This window comes from Sciurus carolinensis, chromosome 13 (assembly GCF_902686445.1).
Source record: "Sciurus carolinensis chromosome 13, mSciCar1.2, whole genome shotgun sequence".
Lineage (NCBI taxonomy): Eukaryota > Metazoa > Chordata > Mammalia > Rodentia > Sciuridae > Sciurus > Sciurus carolinensis.
In genome coordinates, this window is record NC_062225.1 from 20,902,984 (window position 1) to 20,923,271 (window position 20,288).

The 20,288-nt window shown below is 44.2% G+C and overlaps 1 protein-coding gene across 4 annotated transcripts in view; it reads left to right on the forward strand.

Annotated features, from left to right (window-relative positions):
• Arhgap25 (Rho GTPase activating protein 25) overlaps positions 1–9,171 on the forward strand; it is an 84,741-nt gene extending 75,570 nt beyond the window's left edge. For 3 of the 4 annotated variants that reach the window (XM_047523197.1, XM_047523199.1, XM_047523200.1), the window contains 4 exons: positions 465–586; positions 1,339–1,535; positions 4,140–4,669; positions 7,889–9,171. In XM_047523197.1, the coding sequence (XP_047379153.1) occupies positions 465–586; positions 1,339–1,535; positions 4,140–4,669; positions 7,889–8,096 (1,057 nt within the window). In that variant the 3' untranslated portion in view covers positions 8,097–9,171. The remainder of the gene's footprint in view (positions 1–464; positions 587–1,338; positions 1,536–4,139; positions 4,670–7,888) is intronic. The other variant, XM_047523198.1, reaches the window with a different exon arrangement.
• The last annotated feature ends 11,117 nt before the right edge of the window (positions 9,172–20,288 follow it).

The following is a 20,288-nucleotide window of genomic DNA, read 5'->3' on the forward strand; positions in this document are numbered from 1 at the left end:
AAGGGTTAGAGCACCTGTGTGGTCCTCTGAGGGGAGGGTGGGAGGGAGGAGGCACCATGGCTTCCGGTCCCTGAGACCTCAGGGATAAAGTTTTCCTTCTGGAGATGTGGTTGGGATGGGTCTCAGGACTGGGAGACCAGCCATTGGAGGGCAGTCAAATGCCCATATTAGTTCTCTAGTCACCTCTTAACTTCCTGAACTGGATCCAGCCTCCCACTTATGTGATTCTATGTCCCCAGACCCACCCGGCCTCCAGCGGCTGGGTAATCCTTCATGATTTCTCCTCCCAGCTTAGTCTTGGATCCTTCAGGCCAAAGCTAAACTTTTGTGGGCAGAGCAAGCTAATTCCGTTCCTGAGACCGAAGGAAAAAGTTGAGATCAGGCAGAGACCTCGTTGGTCCCTGTAAGGTCTTTCTCCTGGCAACTTCCTGTTGTCTACCTCGGGATTTCTTGGCTGCCTGCAGGTTTCTACATGAAATCCAGCTGAACTGTGCTGTCAACAAGATGAGCGTGGACAATCTGGCCACTGTGATTGGTGTGAATCTTATCCGGTCGAAGGTCGAAGACCCTGCCGTGATCATGAGAGGTACACAAGTCTGGTCCTGCACAGAAGGCAGGCCCAGGGGCAGTAACGATGGCAGCACTACCCTCATGTTTGTGCAGGGCTCTGAATTTTGCCAAGCGCTTCCAATCAATTATCTGATCTGAATCAGATGTGAGGCAAGGAGGCCTGGAATGACGTCCATGTGCCAAACCACAACATCTGAGAGAGATCAAGAACTTGTCCCGTGGTCACACAGCATCATAGGCTGACATGAAAATAGCTAGTGCTTCCTGAAATACCTTAGCCAGGTGGAGTAAACAAGATTTCATTGTGTGAGTCAGCTCACAAAGAGGCTGCTGGATTGAGAAGACTTCGGAGGTTGTGTCTTGTACTGATACATACTGTGGGTACAGGGAGGCAGTGTGCCCGGCACACATTTGATACGTGTCCAGTAAGAAACCAGGCGTCATTGAGGACCACATCAGGAGAGAAAGATGTCTGCATGTTCTCTTCTGTAATATTGCTATTTTCCTGATCAGAAATGAATCCAAAGAATTATAGGCTGAAAATAACCTTAATGGCTCCCTCTTCCACCCTCCTAGACCATTCTTTTCATAGTAATCTCCTACTCCAAGCAATTAAGAAGGGTCCCCGAGAGGAGAAAAATGAGGTTCTTTGGGGCCCCGTGGTTCCAAAGCCAAGCCTGGAGATATCCCATGGCTGGAAACTGTTGAAGACCACCTGTCTCTTATCCCCTAGTCCAGCACTACAGATCTCTTTCTTCTTTCTTTCAGGGACTCCGCAGATCCAAAGAGTGATGACCATGATGATTAGAGACCATGAAGTCCTCTTCCCGAAGTCCAAGGATGCACCCCTGTCACCCCCTGCCCAGAAAAATGATCCCAAGAAACCTCCAGTGCCCCGAAGCTCTGTGGGCTGGGACGCCACTGAAGACCCTCCGATTTCTAGGACAGACAGCTTTAGTAACACGGTAAGACGCAGAGAGACTTTTCTGTCTCCCTTGGTCTCTTCCTTTAATCCGGGTCATTTCGTGTGGAGCTGCTCTGGGTGCCAAGCTGGCAGCTTTGGATGTTGCTGTGGCAGGGTGCCCAGCCGCTGCAGGTCCACCAAACTCACCTTGAGATCCTGGCCTCCTTTAACATTTGGCCACTGCGGGCATCCTGTGTACCAAGTGCCTAAAATCTGGGCAATGCCATCCTTTCTGCAAATCTCTCCAAAAGAGAAACCTGTTCAAACACATACCAGGGAAGTTCAAGGGGAAAAAGAGATTCCATGTTGTAAACATGTTGGTGAGACTTGTTGAAAGTTCTGTGTGAAAGTCCAGAGAGAACTGGCTTCCCGCTAACCCTGAAACGTGATTCCTTCCTCAGAGTATGCAATGTGTTCGTGTAATACTTCTCATCCCCTGATAAGCTGTCTCAGCAATGTCAGCCCCCCCACTTGTACAGAAAAGCCGGAGCTCACGTTCCCAATGTCTAAAAACTCTGCAGATTCCAACATGTAGACTGTTTGAGGGCAATAATTTACAAAGGTCAAATATTTTTATTTTTATATCTACAGGGACAAATATTTTAAAAAATAACATGTGAACTTTATGTAGCAGCTTCATCTTTTCTGTGTGGTCAACAAATAAATATAAGATTTCTCATTGACCAGATAAATTAAATCACCTATAGTACTGTTATTCTTAAAGATGAAAAAACAAAAGTGATAGAGATAGTAGCTGTGGCTTTTCTTAGATAAAATTTGTCTGGACATAGACATCTTACTAACATTGAAAAAAAATTGCAATGTAGAAATACTCATATTTCGTGCAAAAAATTTACCCTAGCAGTCTTTGAGAATAGCCGTTGCTATGCTCATTTGTTGAGTTTCCACTATTCGTTGTTTGTGATGGCCAGCTCCTATGCTGGGAAGCTTAATTAGATCACCTCTGGAGTCCTCACCATGACATTGTAAGACAAAATTTACCAGGTGCATTTTTTGATGGAGGACCTGAGGCCAGAGAGGTCGACCAGTTGGCCCAGCATGGCAGCACTAGAATGTTGTAGAATAGGATTTAGGTCTAGTTCCCACTGCAGGACCCACATGCTTCTGACTCCAAGGAGTATTGTTGAAGCAGATGATTAGTTAGAAGACAGAGGGAGCTTGAACCCTGATTTTCATGTTATCATTTTTATGTTTTGTGCTCAATTCTCTCTCTTTCTTTAATTTTAAAATATATAATTTATGTACATGTTTCAAAAGGGGAGGAAAAAGATGTGCATTGAGAAGTCTTGTTCTCTCACCTATTCTCACACACCGTATTTCCTACCTTTATTAGTTTTTTTATTCATGCTTCCAGTATTTCTTTGTGCAGATATAAAGACATGAATGTAAATTGTTATCTCTTTTTACATAAAATATAGCATAATTTCTCTCTTCCACTCCATCTGCACTCTTTCCACATGTACACATTACTCTGTATCTTGCATTTTTTAACTTAGTGGTATATCCTAGAGACTTTTTCATGTTGATACGTAAACAGCTACTTCACATGACCTCATATTTTTGGCAGGTATATAGTGTTCCATTCTGTACATTGCCATAATCTACTTAACCAGTCTCTGTAGATGCACAACTTATTTTCAGCCCTTTACACTACAGAGAAGGCCACAGGGAATAACTTTGACCTTAACTCCTTTTGTAGTCAGCCAGATATATTTCTGAGCTAAATTGCCAGAAGTGGCATTGCTGGGTCAGAGGATAAGTGGATAAAAAATAGTGTAATTTTGATAAAAATGATTAGAGTTTGTGTCATTTTATATTTCCACAAGCCATGCATGAAAGAATCTGTTTTTCTACAGTTTCACCAACAGATTTAGGGGGTTTGCCCATCTGATAGGTGATAACTGGTATTTTAGTAATCTTAATTTGTGTTTCTCCTACTGTGAAGAAGGGTTAAGTATCTTTTCTACATGTAAGGGCTGGTTGCATTGTTTTTTCGCTATGAATTGTCTAATCTTGTCTTTGCTCATATTTATGTTGATTGTTCATCTTTTTCTTCTCAGTCTGTATAAGCTTTCTGTGATAAGGGAGAGTAGCCAATGTGAGAAGCCCCTTCATATATCAGGGGGAGTTGCCTAGGATACACATTTCCAGTATTTTTGTCAGTTTGTCATCTGGCTTTTGATTTAGCATATGGTGATTTGTTTGTTTTAGTTCTCTTTTTTCTTTTGGAGGTCCTGGAAATCCATGTTGATTGAATTTATTGAACTTTTCTTTGTGGTTTCTGAATTTTGAGTCATAGAAAGAAGTCCCATCATTTGCTCATAAAAGGATTTTTTTTTTAACCACAAACAAGCAAATGATTTTAAACCAGTACTTCATCTCTAGAGTATGGACCAGTTCCTTATGTACAATATCTTTTTGGAAAATTACCATGCAGATCATCAAGTAAAGTGACAAATTAAGAGATGGTCTCCTAATTAAGAGTGTCACAGTGTGGCTCTTTTTTTTTTGCAAGGCTCTAATCCTTAGGGGCAGAACACACAGGTGGAAAATTGCATGTAACACCCATGGCCATTTTTTCTAGGCAAGTGACTCTGATGCCACAAGCCCTACTGGACTACAACCAAGTGACCAGCTTCAGGACAGCAGCAAAGCCCCCAGGGAAAAGCCAGGAGATTGGAAGCTACAATCCCGAAAAAGGACTCAAACACTCCCTAACCGGAAATGTTTCTTGACATCAGCTTTTCAAGGTGCCAACAGTAGCAAAGTGGAGATCTTTAAAAATGAGTTCTGGTCACCTTCATCAGACACTAAGGCAGGGGAAGGACATCGGAGAGCCTTGTCTCAAGACTGGCGCCCCCTCTCAGACTCCCAGAGGACTTCCACCTACGATAATGTCCCTGCTCAGCCGGCGTCCCCTGGGGATAGAGCCAGTGCACTCTCTTCCCCTGCCTGTGACTCCAGGAGAGATCCTCTTGGCAGCACAAACTCTGAAACTGGGCTTGCAAGAAAGAACTCTGGAGAAGAGGAAATTGACTCTTTGCAGAGGGAGGTCCAGGAACTCCGAAAGGAAATAGAAACACAGAAGCAAACGTATGAGGAACAGATTAAAAGGTAAGTTACCGGAAGAGGAGCGCCAGGCGGTACTTGATTTCCACCTGGAGAAGCAATAGGCATTGTCCTTATCTGCCAAAAAATTCACATTATGAAACTTTCTAGGGAAGACAGTAATCTGGAACAATCGAGCCTAATAAGTCAAAAGGTTCAGGGAATAATGAGATACCTAAATTAATGAAAACCTAACCTTTAGATTAGATTTATGAAAACCTAAATATCTAAGCCTAAGCAGCTTCATCAACATTCTCCAGATCGTGGTTCCTTAAGGGTAAACAGGCTTTAATGAGTTAAGAAGAACTTTAAAAATATTTCATGTCCTTGTCATTTGTGAATTCTCCAAATATTTCTTGAGCACCTCCTGTGCCTGTGGACCAAGCAAGCACCAATCCAGGTGCTGGGAACAGCACCGAACAATAGATAAAAGTGCCTATGCTTATAGACAGCTCTCTTCCTGTGAGGACAAACGAACAATAAAACTGTGTAACAAAATATATGTTATGTCAGATGGTAGAAATGCTGTCGGCCAGGAGGTTGGAGAGTTCAGGAAGTCCATTAGAAGTGCCAGTGTTAAATGGGGTGGTCAAGGAAGGCCTCACTCACGAGGTATGTAAGCAAAGGCCCAAAGGAGATGAGGACACAGTCAGGCCCATAGATGGGGAAAGAGAAGCAACGGTGCAGAGGCCTGAGAAGCAGGCGGGTCTGGCAGGTTTGTGCACACCAGGAGCTGAAGTGCCTGGAAGCAGAGAAGGGCAGAAAAAGGACAGGAGGCCAGGGTACAGTAGGGTTTTGTCAGCCATCGGGAAGCCTGATTAAGATGGAAGCCACTGGACCGTTTCTGCCTCACTTAATGATTTGTCTTCCCACTGGTTCTGTTGAGCACAGACTGCAGGGTCCAAACAGAAGTGGAAGGCCAGTTTGTCAGCTGGCGCTACAATCTCATGCAAATTCCCAAATGTTTGCCCACAATTTATTCCTTGGGGTAAAGAAAATATTTTTGTGGAATCTTTTTGATACTCCTGATTGGCCAGCAAATTCTTTGCAAGAGAAAACCTCAATCTAAGTGTGAACACTAGTCATAAGATCTTGAAGTGTGAATTATCAGGTTTTCATTTCTATGGATACTTTCTGAAAGGAAGACTGTTCCGAGCCCCCATCCATTGTTCCCTACAGACAGCTCCGTCTAGAAGTGAAATGCAGCTCCTTTGTCTGAGAACCTGTAATCGGTCATCTGTAGAATTATAAGCTTTCTGTGACATCTTGGCAGTGGACAGAACAGCCTCAGAGAAAGCTCACATCACACTCTAACACAAGTGGCATTGCCAGAGTAGAAAGAGAAGCAGCTGCCACAGAGGTGGCTGCTCCTCTTGAATAGAACAGAGTCCTGTGAATCTAGCTGTCAGGGGAGCCCTGTCCACAGCAGAGGGAGGAGGACCAATAGCCTGGCAGTTAGTCTGCCCTAAGTTTTGTGCTTCAGAAACATCTTTTCATGGAACCCCCACAGCAATCCTGTACCTCCATTTCCCAGAAGAAATAGAGGTTCAGGAGACATAAAAACTTCCTGAAAGTCACATGACTTATCATTGCTGGGGCTGGGATTTGAACCTAGGGCAGCCAGGCTCCTGAGCCCACCCAGCCTCCACCTCCCCACTGGATTCAGGACTCAAGATCTAGCATCTAGCACAGTATTTTGCTTGGGTTTTTTTTTTTTTTTTTCCAATCCAGAAGGGTTCAGAGAAAGTGGAGAAGAAAACTAGACTTATAATAAGAGAGCCAAAAGGAATGAGACTGATTTGTTCTATCAAAAGATTGATAAGGATAGGCAAGACTTTGAAGAGGGCCTGTTACACGCAGAGTGGGCATGGGCTCTGATGGCAGCTCAGTTCTCCATATGAACTTGGAGAGTAGGGAGGCAGCACCCCACAGAATGAAACTCTGAAGCAAATTTCCAATCACACAATCCAATCTGAATTTCACCTCATAGGACTAAAATTCCTTCCTTTAACTTAAAAATGGAAAGTGTACACTCATTCCTAAGGATTAATTCAGCATAACCTGGCAGGGGACACTTGGGACTGTATTAGGATTTTGGCCAATAATAATGAAAATTCTTCCCAGTGACTTGGGAGGCTGAGGGAGGTGGATCTTGAGTTCAAAGCCAGCCTCAGCAACTTAGCGAGGCCATAAGCTAAGTAAGACCCTGTCTCTAAATAAAATACAAAATGCGGCTGGGGATGTGGCTCAGTGGTAGAGTGCCCCTGGGTTCAAGCTCCAGTCCAAAAATGAGAGAGAGAGAGAGAGAGAAAGAGAGAAGAGAGAAGGAAGAAGGGAGAAGGGAGGAGAGAGGAGAGAAGACAGAAGAGAGAAGAGAGAAGGAAGGAAGGAAGGAAGGAAGGAAGGAAGGAAGGAAGGAAGGAAGGAAGGAAGGAAGGAAGGAAGGAAGGAAGGAAGGAAGGAAGGAAGGAAGGAAGGAAGGAAGGAAGGAAGGAAGGAAGGAAGGAAGGAAGGGAGGGAAAGAAAGAAAGAAAGAAAGAAAGAAAGAAAGAAAGAAAGAAAGAAAGAGAGAGAAAGAAAGAAAGAAAAAGATGGAAGGAAGGAAGGAAGGAAGGAAGGAAGGAAGGAAATACATTCCAATAATTCAGGAAAGCTTCAGATCTTTCACCTGGAGCATGATTCAATTTTGGGGGTGGCGCTTCCAGGACCACACTCCCTAAGAGTAGTTCCCTTTGATTCCCAAGTCTTGATCCCCCAGAAGGACCTTAATAAGGGCAGGCTCTAAACCAGACATCCTTGGGAGCAGGATGAGGAAGTATCCTGCGCACAAAGGTGTTAGGAGTCCGGAATATATGTGGGCCTTCCGTGGTTTCTTTTGAAGAGAACAGGTGCAGAGTGCTGTAGAGGTGCTCATACGTGTACATTAGAGATTGTCCCTTCTCTCAAAGATTTTATCTGGTTGAAGATACAAAACGGAAGATGACATGAAAATCAGTTTTGCCAGAAATGTCACAAGATGGTGTTAAATGACAAAGGTGGAGCTCAGACACGCTCTGAGAATTCAGGCTTACTGGGGAACCTTCACATGAGAGGGAGGACATCAATAAGGGGCCCCTGTTCCATCAGCTCTTGTGTTTGGGAATGGAAAATGAGTGAGGGAGAAGGGCCACGAAGGGTCTAGAATTCATCCCCTTTTCATTCATCCTTTTCTTCCCTTCCTCACAGCCTGGAGAAGGAAAATTATGACGTCTGGGCTAAGGTGGTGAGGCTCAATGAAGAACTGGAGAAGGAGAAGAAGAAGTTTGCGGCTCTGGAAATCAGTCTCCGCAACGTGGAGCGCTCCCGGGAGGACGTTGAGCGGAGGAACAAGGTCTTGGAAGAAGAAGTCAAGGAATTTGTTAAATCGATGAAGGAGCCCAAGGCTGATGCTTGAGGGCCCCAGGCGCATCAGGAATGCCCCGGAGGGGATCAACTCTGCTCCTTTTCTTGGTGCTACCTGGTGATGGGGAAGCAGAATTGCTCCCTAAGAAGGAAAGGACACTTTGCAGGGAACCATCAGTAAATCAGGGGGGTTTGAAGGAAGATGAGGGTGAGCGGGGACACCCGTGATCACTTTTTGTTGCTGTACTCACCTGTATTCCACTGTGGTCTCAGGCAGAGTGAAGTGGAACCTTCTACGGTGGATGGTGAGATCCAATGAAGAAGCTTGAGGCAGACATCGCAGGACACAGGCAGAAGTCTGGCCCCAACCGGAAGCTGGGCTCAGGCATGAGTTCTTCGTTTCCTGTAAGGAATGATTCACTGAGTCAGATGGCCCCAGGGCATCTCTGAGACTCAGGCAGACAATGATATTCAGTGCTCAAGACCTCACCCCAACTGTGTGTTGGGGAGCCGCACCTGCTGAGGTCACAACTCCATTCTGCCCTTCTTCCCAGATGAAATTCTCTAGGGATTCTCAAACTTCACATTAGACAAAGACAAAATAGGCAACTGTATTTATAAGTGCAAAATTATGAAAAAATTATATTCAAATAAAGAAAAAGGAGAGAGCAAGCCTGTTGCGAATCCATATAATGCCTTTATGAGAACTAGTGAAAGACACCTGTTCCTTGAAGCAGACACCCTTCTGCAGGGACATAGATTGGTGAACACGCTATGGGCTGTTTTACAGCCTCTTCTTGCCTTTCAGTGGCCTGAATTGTGCATATTGTGGGTTAACACAGTAATAGTCATGATCATTCATATATATATATATATTTATTTATATTTTGCCCAAATGCAAGAGAGTTTTCTGAGAGGGCTTTCCCAGCAGACAGCTGACTATTCCTCATCTACATCAGGACACAGGTAGTCTGGTTGAGCCTTTTAAGGTTTTTGACAGCATTTGAGTTAGGTGGCCTCCAATTATTTTTGATTGTATACCACATCCATAGAAAATGTTCAAGCACACATCCCTCAAAACAGGTATATTTATTTTATTTATAAATTAGAGTCAACCCTCTGTGTCTGTGAGTTCAACCAACTTCAGATGAAAAATATTTGGGAGAAAAAATTACATCTGTACTGAACATGTACAGATATTTTTCTTGTCCTTCACTAAAGCGCTCAGTATATCAACCATCTGCAAACCGTCTGTTTATGTTGTATTAGATATTATGAGTGATCTAGAGATGGTTTAAGTATCAGGAAGATGTGCATGGGTTGTATGCAAATATCATGCCATTTGACATAAGGGACTTGAGCACTTGTGGATTTTGGTATCTGCAGGAAATCCTGGAAATGATTTCTCACAGACGTTGAGAGATGACGGAATATACATGTAGTGCTATCTCATATATCTTATAAAACAAACACAGGCAGAAATTAAATAACGATGAAATTAAAAACACAGGTTCATAGATTTCCCCAATATGCTTTCAGCTCTGGAGACCTCGGGTGGGCCCTGTTTCCTTTCGGGCATTATCTGTACCAATTTTACATCTTTTATTCCATTGCTTCTATACATTTACTTGAACTCTAGAAGAAGCCACATGGTGTAACTGGTGGTTTTCAATCTGGTTACCACAGTGAGAGTTCTGCCTCTCCCAGCTCATATGCTTCCTCTGGTGTTCCTTTTCTTTATTTTCTTCACTCCAGTTAATCCCCTGCCTCATTCCCTATAGAGTGAGAGGTAAGGACAGCAGGGCCAGTGTTTCTTACTCCTGCTACTCGGGCCCTGCTCTGTTACCTGGATCTCCCTGAGGACCACACTGAAGGAGGGGTTGGGGACAGCACAGAGCATCCTCGTAGGGGCCTCCTTGCCAAAGATCAGGAGGAAATGATTTGAAACCTTTAAAAAAAAAGCTAATAAAATTGATCTCCTGGGTCTCTTTGCCTTTTAATTACAGAGTTATAAACATGGCAACACTTAACCAGGCACTTGATTTGAGTTGATGAGTGTCTGTGGTTGTTTCTGATAGCTTACGTCCCTGTGTTCTCCCACAGACGCCATGCACTGACTCTGGGTGCCATCACAGAGTTGACTATCAAAGTAGCCAGCGTCACAATTCCACGGGGAATATTTGCTTAAAGGTACAAAGAGGAGGCCCCGAAGCCTGTTTTGAGGTCCATGTTCTAAGACCTTGCTGGGTCTGGCAGCCAGAGCTCAGGCTACGTACGTTTGAATCCCAACCCTCTCCCTGCCCGGTGCTGCCTCTTGTCCTGTTCCTTTCACCCATGTTATGAGTCAGCAGAGCTTGTTCCAGCTTCGCAAGCACCCGGAGGTGAAGAGAGGACTCTGGCTTGCCTCAGCTGCCCCTCCCACTTTAGTCTCCACGCAAGCAGAACACAAACAGTTCCTCTAGGTCCTCAGGAGTCCAAGGGAGGGCCAGGCAAGATCTGCGGTCTGGTGCCACTGTCCTCAAAAGGAAAAGCACATGATGCATGACAGAGTGGCTTCAGACCTCACCTGGACCCATGGGCCAGTTTCTAGAGGGTAATACTGGAGACGGACCTATGCCAGGTGTTCTGTTGGACCAAGGAGTTCCACCTTTATTTACAAAGCCATTCCATCGGCAGGACTGTACTAAATCTGCCCCCTCTTCCAACCATACCCCCACCTTCACCTTACCCCCTCTCCTACTAGCTCACCTGCTGAGACTCTGGAAAGGTCTACGGTGTGCACTGTAAACCCCCTGCCCTCTTCCCTGCCAGTGTTCTTTTCCCTGGCAGCCTTGGGCTTGGCACAGATGAGGGCACATTTCTCTTACATTTAGGGCAGATTTGGTGATTTTCCAATAAGTTGGGACAACTTGTACTCGGGAGCGTCAGGGATGATCCACTCCCAATAGATTTTGGTCAGAGTTTGAGACCAAGTGTGGCATTTCTACTACAGAGCCTGCTGCACAGGATGGAAGTAATAAACATTTTTTGTTTTTGTTTTGACCGACTTCCTCAAGCTCTGCTCAGAAAAGTAAGAAGCGGGGGACTCAGAGTCAACTGGAGGCTGCTGAGGAGGGAGGACAAGGAACACACTGCCACAGCCACTGCTGGCTGGGTTCCACCGGTTGGGAACGGGAAGATGCGTGTGCACGTCGGGTAAACTCCCACATTCCACCGCTTCCTGTGCAGATACCAGTAGGGGTCAGGTCACGTGCTTGCCAGGGAGCAGGATGAAGTCTCGGAGGCTGCTCCTGCAATGGGCTGCCTTATAAAAATCACAAGAAGTCCTTCATCCTGTTGAGAAGGCTGGGAGGAGGGAGGCCCCAGGACGGAGCTCCAGCTGCCACCAGCTCAGGCTGGCATTTGACCAGTAGCAGAGGAGGCTGGGGCTGGAGGGCCTGAGGCCCAGAAGACTGCCCAGGGCAACTCCGACAAGGAGGAGAAGAGAATGCTAATAAGGATAAATATCTCCTAACATATTTTCTTGGATGCTGGAAAACTGTCTTAGCCTCATGGGATAATAGAATAGGAAGACACTCTTGCGTTTAATCCCTCTTGAGTGTTCCCTTAATGGACAGGAAAACTGAGGCTCAGAGACATAAACTGAAATGACTAGAGCTCCCACCCAATGAGAAAGAGGATTGAAGGTGTTTTTTGAGGTTCCTCTAACCCACAATTCAGAGATTCTTAGAATTCTTGGCTTCTTTTTCCCAAACTGCAGTCATGGTGTGAAATTCACCAAACATCAATTGCTCATGCTTTTAGACATAAGGCTTTTCTCAAATGTGGTCACAACCAAGACCCACCTGACATGAGGCCATTTTTTTCACCTGCTTTGTATTACTGATGCTGTTCTAACACAGTGGGTCTCAGTGCTAGCTGTGCAGAAGAATCACTTCAGTAGTTGTTTTTATTTAATCTGTCACTCAGATCCCACCCCATATCAATTGAATTGAAATCTTTGGGGATGGGTCCTCAAAAATTAATTTTTGGAATTCCCAGTTGATTCTAATATGCAACCAGAATTGTTAACATGATTCTAAAACTGCTAAGTTTGTTTTGAATTATTACTATTGATAATATTAAATCAACATTCTCGACTGGGCTTGATGGCACACACCCATAATCCCACTGGCTCGGGAGGCTGAGACAGGAGGATCTTGAGTTTGAAGTCAGCCTCAGCAACTGAGCGAGGCCCTAAACCAGACCCTGTCTCTGAAATACAAAATAGGCCTGGGGTGTTGCTCAGTGGTCAAGCACCCCTGAGTTCAATCCCCAGTACACACACACACACACACACACACACACACAAAATCAACATTCTCCCCTCTCTCATCTCCAATAAATGCAACTCCATTCTGGGTTCTTCCCTACATACTAGTTTATCACTTGCTCATTCATTTTAGATAACACATGTACAAGTTAGCTTTTCATTGCTGTGACCAAAATACCTGACAAGAACAACTTAGAGGAGGAAAAGTTTATTTGGGGCTCACTATTTCAGAGGTTCAGTCCATGGTTGGCTGACTCCATCACTCTGGGCCTCCAGTGAGGCAGAACATCATAGTGGAAGGGCCTGGTGGAAGAAAGCTGCTCAACTCATAGCAGCTGGGAAGCATAGAGAAAGAGAGGAAACTGCCAAGGACAGTTGTGGCCCAGGCCATGCTCCTAGTGACTTACTTCCACCAGCCATGCTTCGCCTGGCTACAGTTACCGCCAGAGTTCATTCAAATTATGAATCCATCAAATGCACTAATCCACTCACGAGGCTATAGCTCTCATCATCTGATCATCTCTGAACGTTCTCGCATTGCCTCACACGTGAGCTTTTCAGGAAACATTAAAGATCCCAACTGTAGGTAAACGTGCCCTCCTCTGGTCAGACACAGAGTGCATGCGGGGAGGAGCGGGACTCAAGTGACTCTGGAAGGCGACGGCTTGCTCTTATGTGAATGGGAGCCAGAAAGCCTCAAGAACGTCAAACTCAGCAGCAGTCTCGCCTTGGCATGGACTTGGCACAGGAGAAAATGCATGCAGACTTAGAGATCCAGCTGGTTTCCACCACCTGAGATGGCACCGCCTGGAGAAGAGCCGACGGTGTCCCTTTGATCAATGGATTTGGCCTTCTCTTCCTTGCATTTATGAAGGTTCTGCAGTATCTCCCTTGTCCCCAGTGCCTGGAGCTCCTGCCCTCAGCCTGGTGGAGTGGGGGCAGGTGTCAAATAGGCTGACCTGAGAGAGAGGTGCACACCCCTTCCTGAGGGTGACACACATCTAAACCTGAGCTTCCCCTCCTGACAGTCTACCTGGATTGGAAAGCAGCAACCATTCGGGGTGGGGCACCCTTCTTTTCTAATTTCAGCCCATCTCTTACCCACTCCTTTGAAGAACAGCAGCCTCTCCAACCCCTCCCTGCTTCCAGATCTCTTGTCATGACTATTTTTTGTTCTCATTCTAAACTGCTCTGTCACCGCTGATCTTCACCTTTTGTATGCTCAAGATGAAAATGGTCATCAAGCCAATAAACTTGGACCTTTCTTACACCTCGTTTTTATTTGAACAGAAAGTATAGGTACTCTTAAAGTTTGATCTTCTAAATTACACATTTTCAATGGGCAATAATATGCCCCCCAAGGAGGAGGAAAACTGGTTCTTGGGAGGGGGTGTGTTTGAACACCTTGTATTACTATTTCCATGTACCAAACACAGATATACATCTGTAGTGTGAAAATTTCGTGGAAGAGTCATGATTAGGGGAAAAAAATGTCTACAAGAGCTCCTTATGGGTCAGATAATGAAAAAAAAGAATCAGAAACACTGCATTTGATGATGGTTAACTATTTCTTGCACATATCTGAAGGTTTGGCATTACTAAAGCTTGTTATTTCTCAAATAGGTTTTTAAATCAGGTTTGGGGAGTGGGGACATAGCTTAGTGGTAGAGCATTTGCCTAGCATACATATGTGAGACCCTGGGTTCTATCCTCAGCACTGGGGGAAAGGAGAGAGAGAGAGAGAGAGAGAGAGAGAGAGAGAGAGAGAGAAGAGAAGAGAAGAGAAGAGAGCTTGAATCTCACATCCCAGCATCCTAAGATTTTCTAGATACTGTAAGTCTGAAAAGTACATTCACTACATGTTATTAACTAGCCCTGGTACTAGAGATTGAACCCAAGGGCACACTACCTCTGAGCTATGTCCCCGGTCCTTTTTTTAAAATTTAATTTAATTTAATTTAATTTGATAAAGAGTCTCACTAAGTTATTGAAGCTGGCATTGAACTTGCAATCTTCCTGCCTCAGCCTCCCGAGTTGCTGGGTTTACAGCCAGTGCCACCATGCCCAGCTGCTCCTCACCTTTTATGGCATGATATCAATCGATAGTTAACGTACACACAGCATAGACTATTAGAAAGGAACTCAAAAACCAGCTCAACCCTCCTTGTTGAACACGAGAGATCCATATATCCTCAGAATGACATAGTGACAGAGCCAGTCCTAGGAACCTGTATCTCCTGGCTCCTAAACTAGTGTTTCGCCCACTAATAATCAATATCTAAGCTGATTAACTCTAAAAGATGCAGCTTTCTGGTAATTTGAGGCAGGGGATAATATATTATCACAAAATGAAGCTAAGCTTGAGCAAGAAATAACACATTACCCATGAGGTGTGGTGGCGCGCGCCTGTAAACCCAGCGGCTTGGGAGGCTGAGGCAGGAGGATCACAAGTTCAAATCCAGCCTCAGCAATTTAGCGAGGCCCTAAGCAACTTAGCAAGACCCTGTCTCTAATAAAAATATTTTTTAAAAGGCTGGGAATGTGGCTCGGTAGCTAAATGCCCCTGGGGTTCAATCCCCAATGGTGGGGGGGTGGGGTCAGTGGAAGTCATCTAGAAAAAAATGAAGGTGATGGCTCCGCATGTTTTTATACACTCAAGATTTTGCTCTAACCCTGTTGCAGGACTAAAGGAGTTGCTATGGGACCCACCCTGCTAATACAAGAGAGCAGTGAGGAGAGTGTTGGGTTCCCCCCTATTTTGTAGAATGCTGAGGATCTAACCCAGGGCCTTGCACATGCTAGGCTTGTGCTCTTCTACTGAGCTACGTCCCCAGCCTGGGGACATTGGTTTTATTGGAAGGCTTTATGAAAAGCAGGAAGTTGCAAATGATAATGAACGTAAAATGCTTGAAAGAATGTGTGGATCCAGTTATGTATTAAACATTTTTAGGAGAGAATGGACTAGACCCCTTGGCCTCATCCACCCAGTCTTGGAATCTATGAAAGAGATCTCAGTTATTCCCATATTGTTGTGCAAAGAATTGACATTTTTAAAAATCATTAGAGCACAGTTAGAGTCCACATTCTCCAGCTTAAGATCCTGATGCGTGAAGCAAACTTTGTACAGAAAGGTGAGTGTAAAGTGTGTGTTTATGGAGTGGGAGTTAAAGATATGGGAACTGTACAGTGGATCGGCTCCAGTGACTCAGAAGTTACAGGAATGATTTGTGGTGTGCTGGATGTCAGGAACTTGCCCAGATACTTGGAGGGCATATTTTCTGCAGTTGTTGCAAGTGTAGGGTGTGGTCAGAGAAATTATCCTGAAGAACGGTTGAGAGTAGGATTACGCCGAGCCTGAGTTGAAGTCATAGTCACTTCTTCGCAATTGCAACATGCACGCCACTCACTTTTCTCATTCCCTAACATGGGCTCTAATGCTCGGTGTCCTACCTCTAAACTGTCCCTGGCAGCAAAGCATTCCGTCCACAGCTTGCTAAATATTGTTGTATCTCTTTCAAAAATTTTCTAATTATGCTTGATATTTCCTGACTATAAAGACCATCTCTCTCTTTGCAGACTTAAATTCTTTAAATGTCTGTTATTTAACACAGTACAGTTCCTGCACTGTTTTGTGAACATCTTGTATCAATAAAAGTCTCAGTGTCAAAAACACAAAACCAAACACAACAACAACAAAGATCCAAACTGTAACAACATGCCTAAGGGATGAAGAATGGATTTCTCACATACCTATTTTGCAGATGGTTGAAACTGACCCCAAAGATGTTATCAAAAAATCTCAATATAACAGTAACTTAGGAACAAATCCTGGAATTCTTAAGATTTGACATATGAAAATACTCTCAACTTGCTTTCAAGGTTGACTCTACATGTAGGCAAAGAAAAAAGAACTTGAGGGCTTGATTTCAAAAGTCCTGAGAGTAGCTCTAATTAAAACATCACCTCTTTCAAGAACATATCAGATCAAGAAATCCTTACTTGTTGCCCTTAGGATTAACCATGGACGTGATGTTGCTGGGAGAGAACCATGAAGCCCCCATTGATCACAAATGTTGTGTTTATATTAGTTGTCTGATTCCTAGCAGAGAGCGATGTGTTGAAGGAGTCCGGCTGGATGAGGCACGTTGTGGGTGGGGGGATAGATCAAGATTAAGAAGGTGAGCAGGGACTTGTTGGGACTAATGACACGTTAACTAACTCAGGCTGACTCCTTACTCCCTGGCGAGTGAGCAAGATCAAGGCTCAAAGGCGGTTTCAAAGGTTCATGGCGATAAACTGGACCACCGTCAGGGATTGGTTAACAACAGTTCTGCGAACGTGATCAGCTCGTGCTTGCCATATAGTCCAATGGGACTCTCGCCTGCGTGAACCCTCCCTGCCTTGCTGACCTTTAAGCTGATTGGTTCCCGCCTAGCCCCACCCTACATAAAAGCTGTGTGACTTCCTCAATAAATGAGTTCCTGCTGTGACGGGTCTCCCTGATGCGTCTGATTGTCCTCCGCCGGGAGGGCTGGGAGCGGGCGGTCAGTCGGCCTTACCTATCCTGATCTGACCTTGTTGGGGAGTGTCCTCTTCCCTTGCCACTGGTGGAGAAGGGCAAGGGGGCTTAAGACCCCGACAGGGACTCTTACAATGCTGGGCCCTTGCCACCTGAGATGGGGCTAGGGAGTAGAAATAGGGCCTTTTAAGAGGAGATACAGATCACAGGAGGGAGCCAGTGTACGCTGAAGCACACCTGGGAGCTAGTTGAAGTTGCAACTGACTTCTTTTCTACCTCTGTTCTCTCCTTTATTGATGTCCTCTCAGCCCTGCCAAGTCCCAAAATGCTAAATTCATCCTGGATTCTTGATTGGCATCAGTACCAACATCATGACAATAACTACCATTAAAGAGAAGCAGATACATTTCTTTCTCCACCAGGCTCTCTGACAAGTCTTTTGTTTATGTCCTCTACTTTAGCTCGCCAGTCATTTCTTTTCATTACAACTGAATCCATTTTGCTGAGGTTTTGATGCAGCAGAGCTGGGAATTGAAGTGAATTCGTCCCATTTGTGTGGTGCTCTATTGGTTATGCCCCCATGTATGGAAACAGGACAACATGGAAAACTATCTTTTAGTGTTTAAAGAGGAGAATAAAATTTTCAAGTACTATAGTTTAGATCTTAAAAGTCCCTTGAAGGCCTATGTGTAGAAGACTTGGTCGCCAGCCTGTGGTGCTACTGCAAGCTGGTGGGAACTTCAGGATGTGGGGCCCAGTGGAGGGAAGTTATGTCACTGGGGTCATGTCCTTGAAGGAAATATTTGGACCCTGGTCCCTCCTCTTCCTTTCTCTGCTTCCTCGCCACAATGAGGTGAGCAGTTTTCTCTACCAACTGTACCCACCATAATAAACTGCCTCACTACAGGCCCCAAAGCAGCAAGGGCAAATGACCACAGAACTGAAACTTCTGAAACTGTGAGCAATAATAAACCTTTCCTCTTTTTAAGTTGATTTTCTTGGGTGTTTCGTTATAGTAACACAAAGCCTACTAACGCATCAAAGACTTTTTTTTTTTTTTTTTAAAGAACGCTGGCAGAGGTTTAGGAGAGAACCACTAATGGTGCTTTTTCTGATTCAGTATCAAGGTGAAGACTTATCTGCAGGCAGAGGCCTTTCCCAAACCCCTGAGTCATACCCATCTACTTGTCTTGAGGCTGGCTGGGAGGCCACACATCACCAGATCCTTGCCAGAAGTCATTCATGGTCCCTGTGCATCAGTTCACAAAAGATCCCTTAGGAATAACTCTGGTTCATGTGACTAAAGAATAAGTTTCTCAGAGTGCCATGCTGAACTGCCTCACTTATTCTCAACTCTCCTTTCCACTCAGAGACTCTTTTCTCTTCCCTTGAGACTCAGAGGGCCCTCAAGTGAAGGACATACTGCCAGGGAGAATGTTGAGAGAGGACAATTCTTTTGGGTGTGGTGTAGGAGAAACTAGGGCTATGTATCCGGCATCCCTTCCCCATCCTGAGGTGCATTGTGAGTTGAACATAGGCTCTGTCCTGTGGACAGGACAGCCCAAGACCCCCTGTCCTGGCTGGGGTTTGCAGCTTCTGGGCATAGCACACTTTTGGTCTTCAGCCCATTTCGTGTGGTCTGTTTGTTTTCAGAAAAATTCCTGGTAGAAGAGAGCAGGTGGAAGCATTGCCCGTGACCACTTGGAAACAAGGCCCGTGTAATGATGCTCTGACGCTCCCTTGCCCTGTGCTGCTGGTGTTTTATCATCACTAACTTTCTGACAAGTATCCAAAGCCCTGTTTTTCTTAGAATTTGCTCCTTCCCAAGCTGTGAAAGAGGGCAGTAGTTTGCATGCTGGTCCCCTTTTAGAGAGAGAGCGGGGTGGGCATGTGGCCCACTCGGCCTGTCTGAGGTTGAACACAGATGCGTTCTGTGGGAACTTGAACTTTTAGGAGGGAACAGGAGGTCTGGATTAGGTACTGTGTCTATTTTATGGTTGGATAGAACCATCCTTTGGTATTCTAAAGGAATCAGTCCAAGGAACCCCTGTGGATTGTAAAATCCATGGATCCTGAACTTCTTTATATAAAATGGCCTAATACTTGCATAGAACCTATTATCATCCTCCAGTATACTTTAAATAATCTCCAGATGACTTGTAATGCCGAATTCAATTTAAGTACTATGTAAATAGTACTGTGTTATTTAGGAAATAACAAGATGCTGTAGATACTCAGTGCAGATGCAGTTTTTGAACACTTTTTATCTATGGTTTTCTGAATTCACAAAAGCGGAACACACAGATACAGAGAACCAACTATGTTACCTTCAGTAAAAAATAAAACCCATTAGTAAAAGCTGGCATTGTGCTGCGGATACTGAATTAACTTGCTTATTGAAATGTGGGCTATTAAGTAATGATAATGCCGTCAGAAATGGAACTATTGCCTTCAAGTTCTCATCCAGGATATCATGTTATTGGGTCCAATTATGTGAATATCAACAGTTTGACTTGCTCTTCATGCTACTTATTTACTCTGACAGTTATTCTTGTGTGATCCATTGCTTTTCTGAAAGCATTAGAATACATCTCCCAAAGAATTTGAGGGTAATTGTAGAAATAAAATATACAAAAATTATAGGACATTCAGCTGCTGCTATGCCAATCTTGACTAACTGATCTCTATACAGAGATAATCTAGGTCATGATGCCAGTGATATCTTTACTTTTTACAAGAAAATTGCACCCCGAGTTCAGCAAAATGTTAAACAGCGATACTTCTTCCTACCATTAATGGCAGTTTAGAAGAGCTACATTTGACTAGGGACACTTTTTTAAAAATACAATTATTAACTGTTTTCTATGTCTGAAGTATGGTGTTCCCTGCTTTACCTGCAATATCTTAATTCTCACAGAGTACTATTAAGTGATAGTATTATTCCTATTTTACAGATGAGGAAACTGAGGTATTATTCCTATTTTACAGATGAGAAAACTGAGGTTTAGAGAGGCTAAGTAATTTTCTCAGCCTCACAGGATCTCATTTCTAAGAGATTTTTTTTTCATTTCAATACTTTCAAGATTGGTATGTATCTTATAGCTGATTGATAATTTCAAATGGAATATCTTGCAAGTAGTTGGCTACTTAAACTGAGAAAACATAAGAAGTGATAGAGCAAGTAAGGAAGTCAGATCTGCCCAACGATTCAATGGCTTACGTGTCAGAGGAATCACTCAACCTGCAACTCAGTAATGACCATAATAATAATTACCTGAACAATGGGGGTAGATGGTAATTGGAATTTCTCCAAACCTTGGGGAGATATATTCTAATACTTTCATAAAAGCAGTAAGTACACCTGCATGTTTGACATTAATTACTCCATTCAAACAGCTGAGCAATTCGATCAA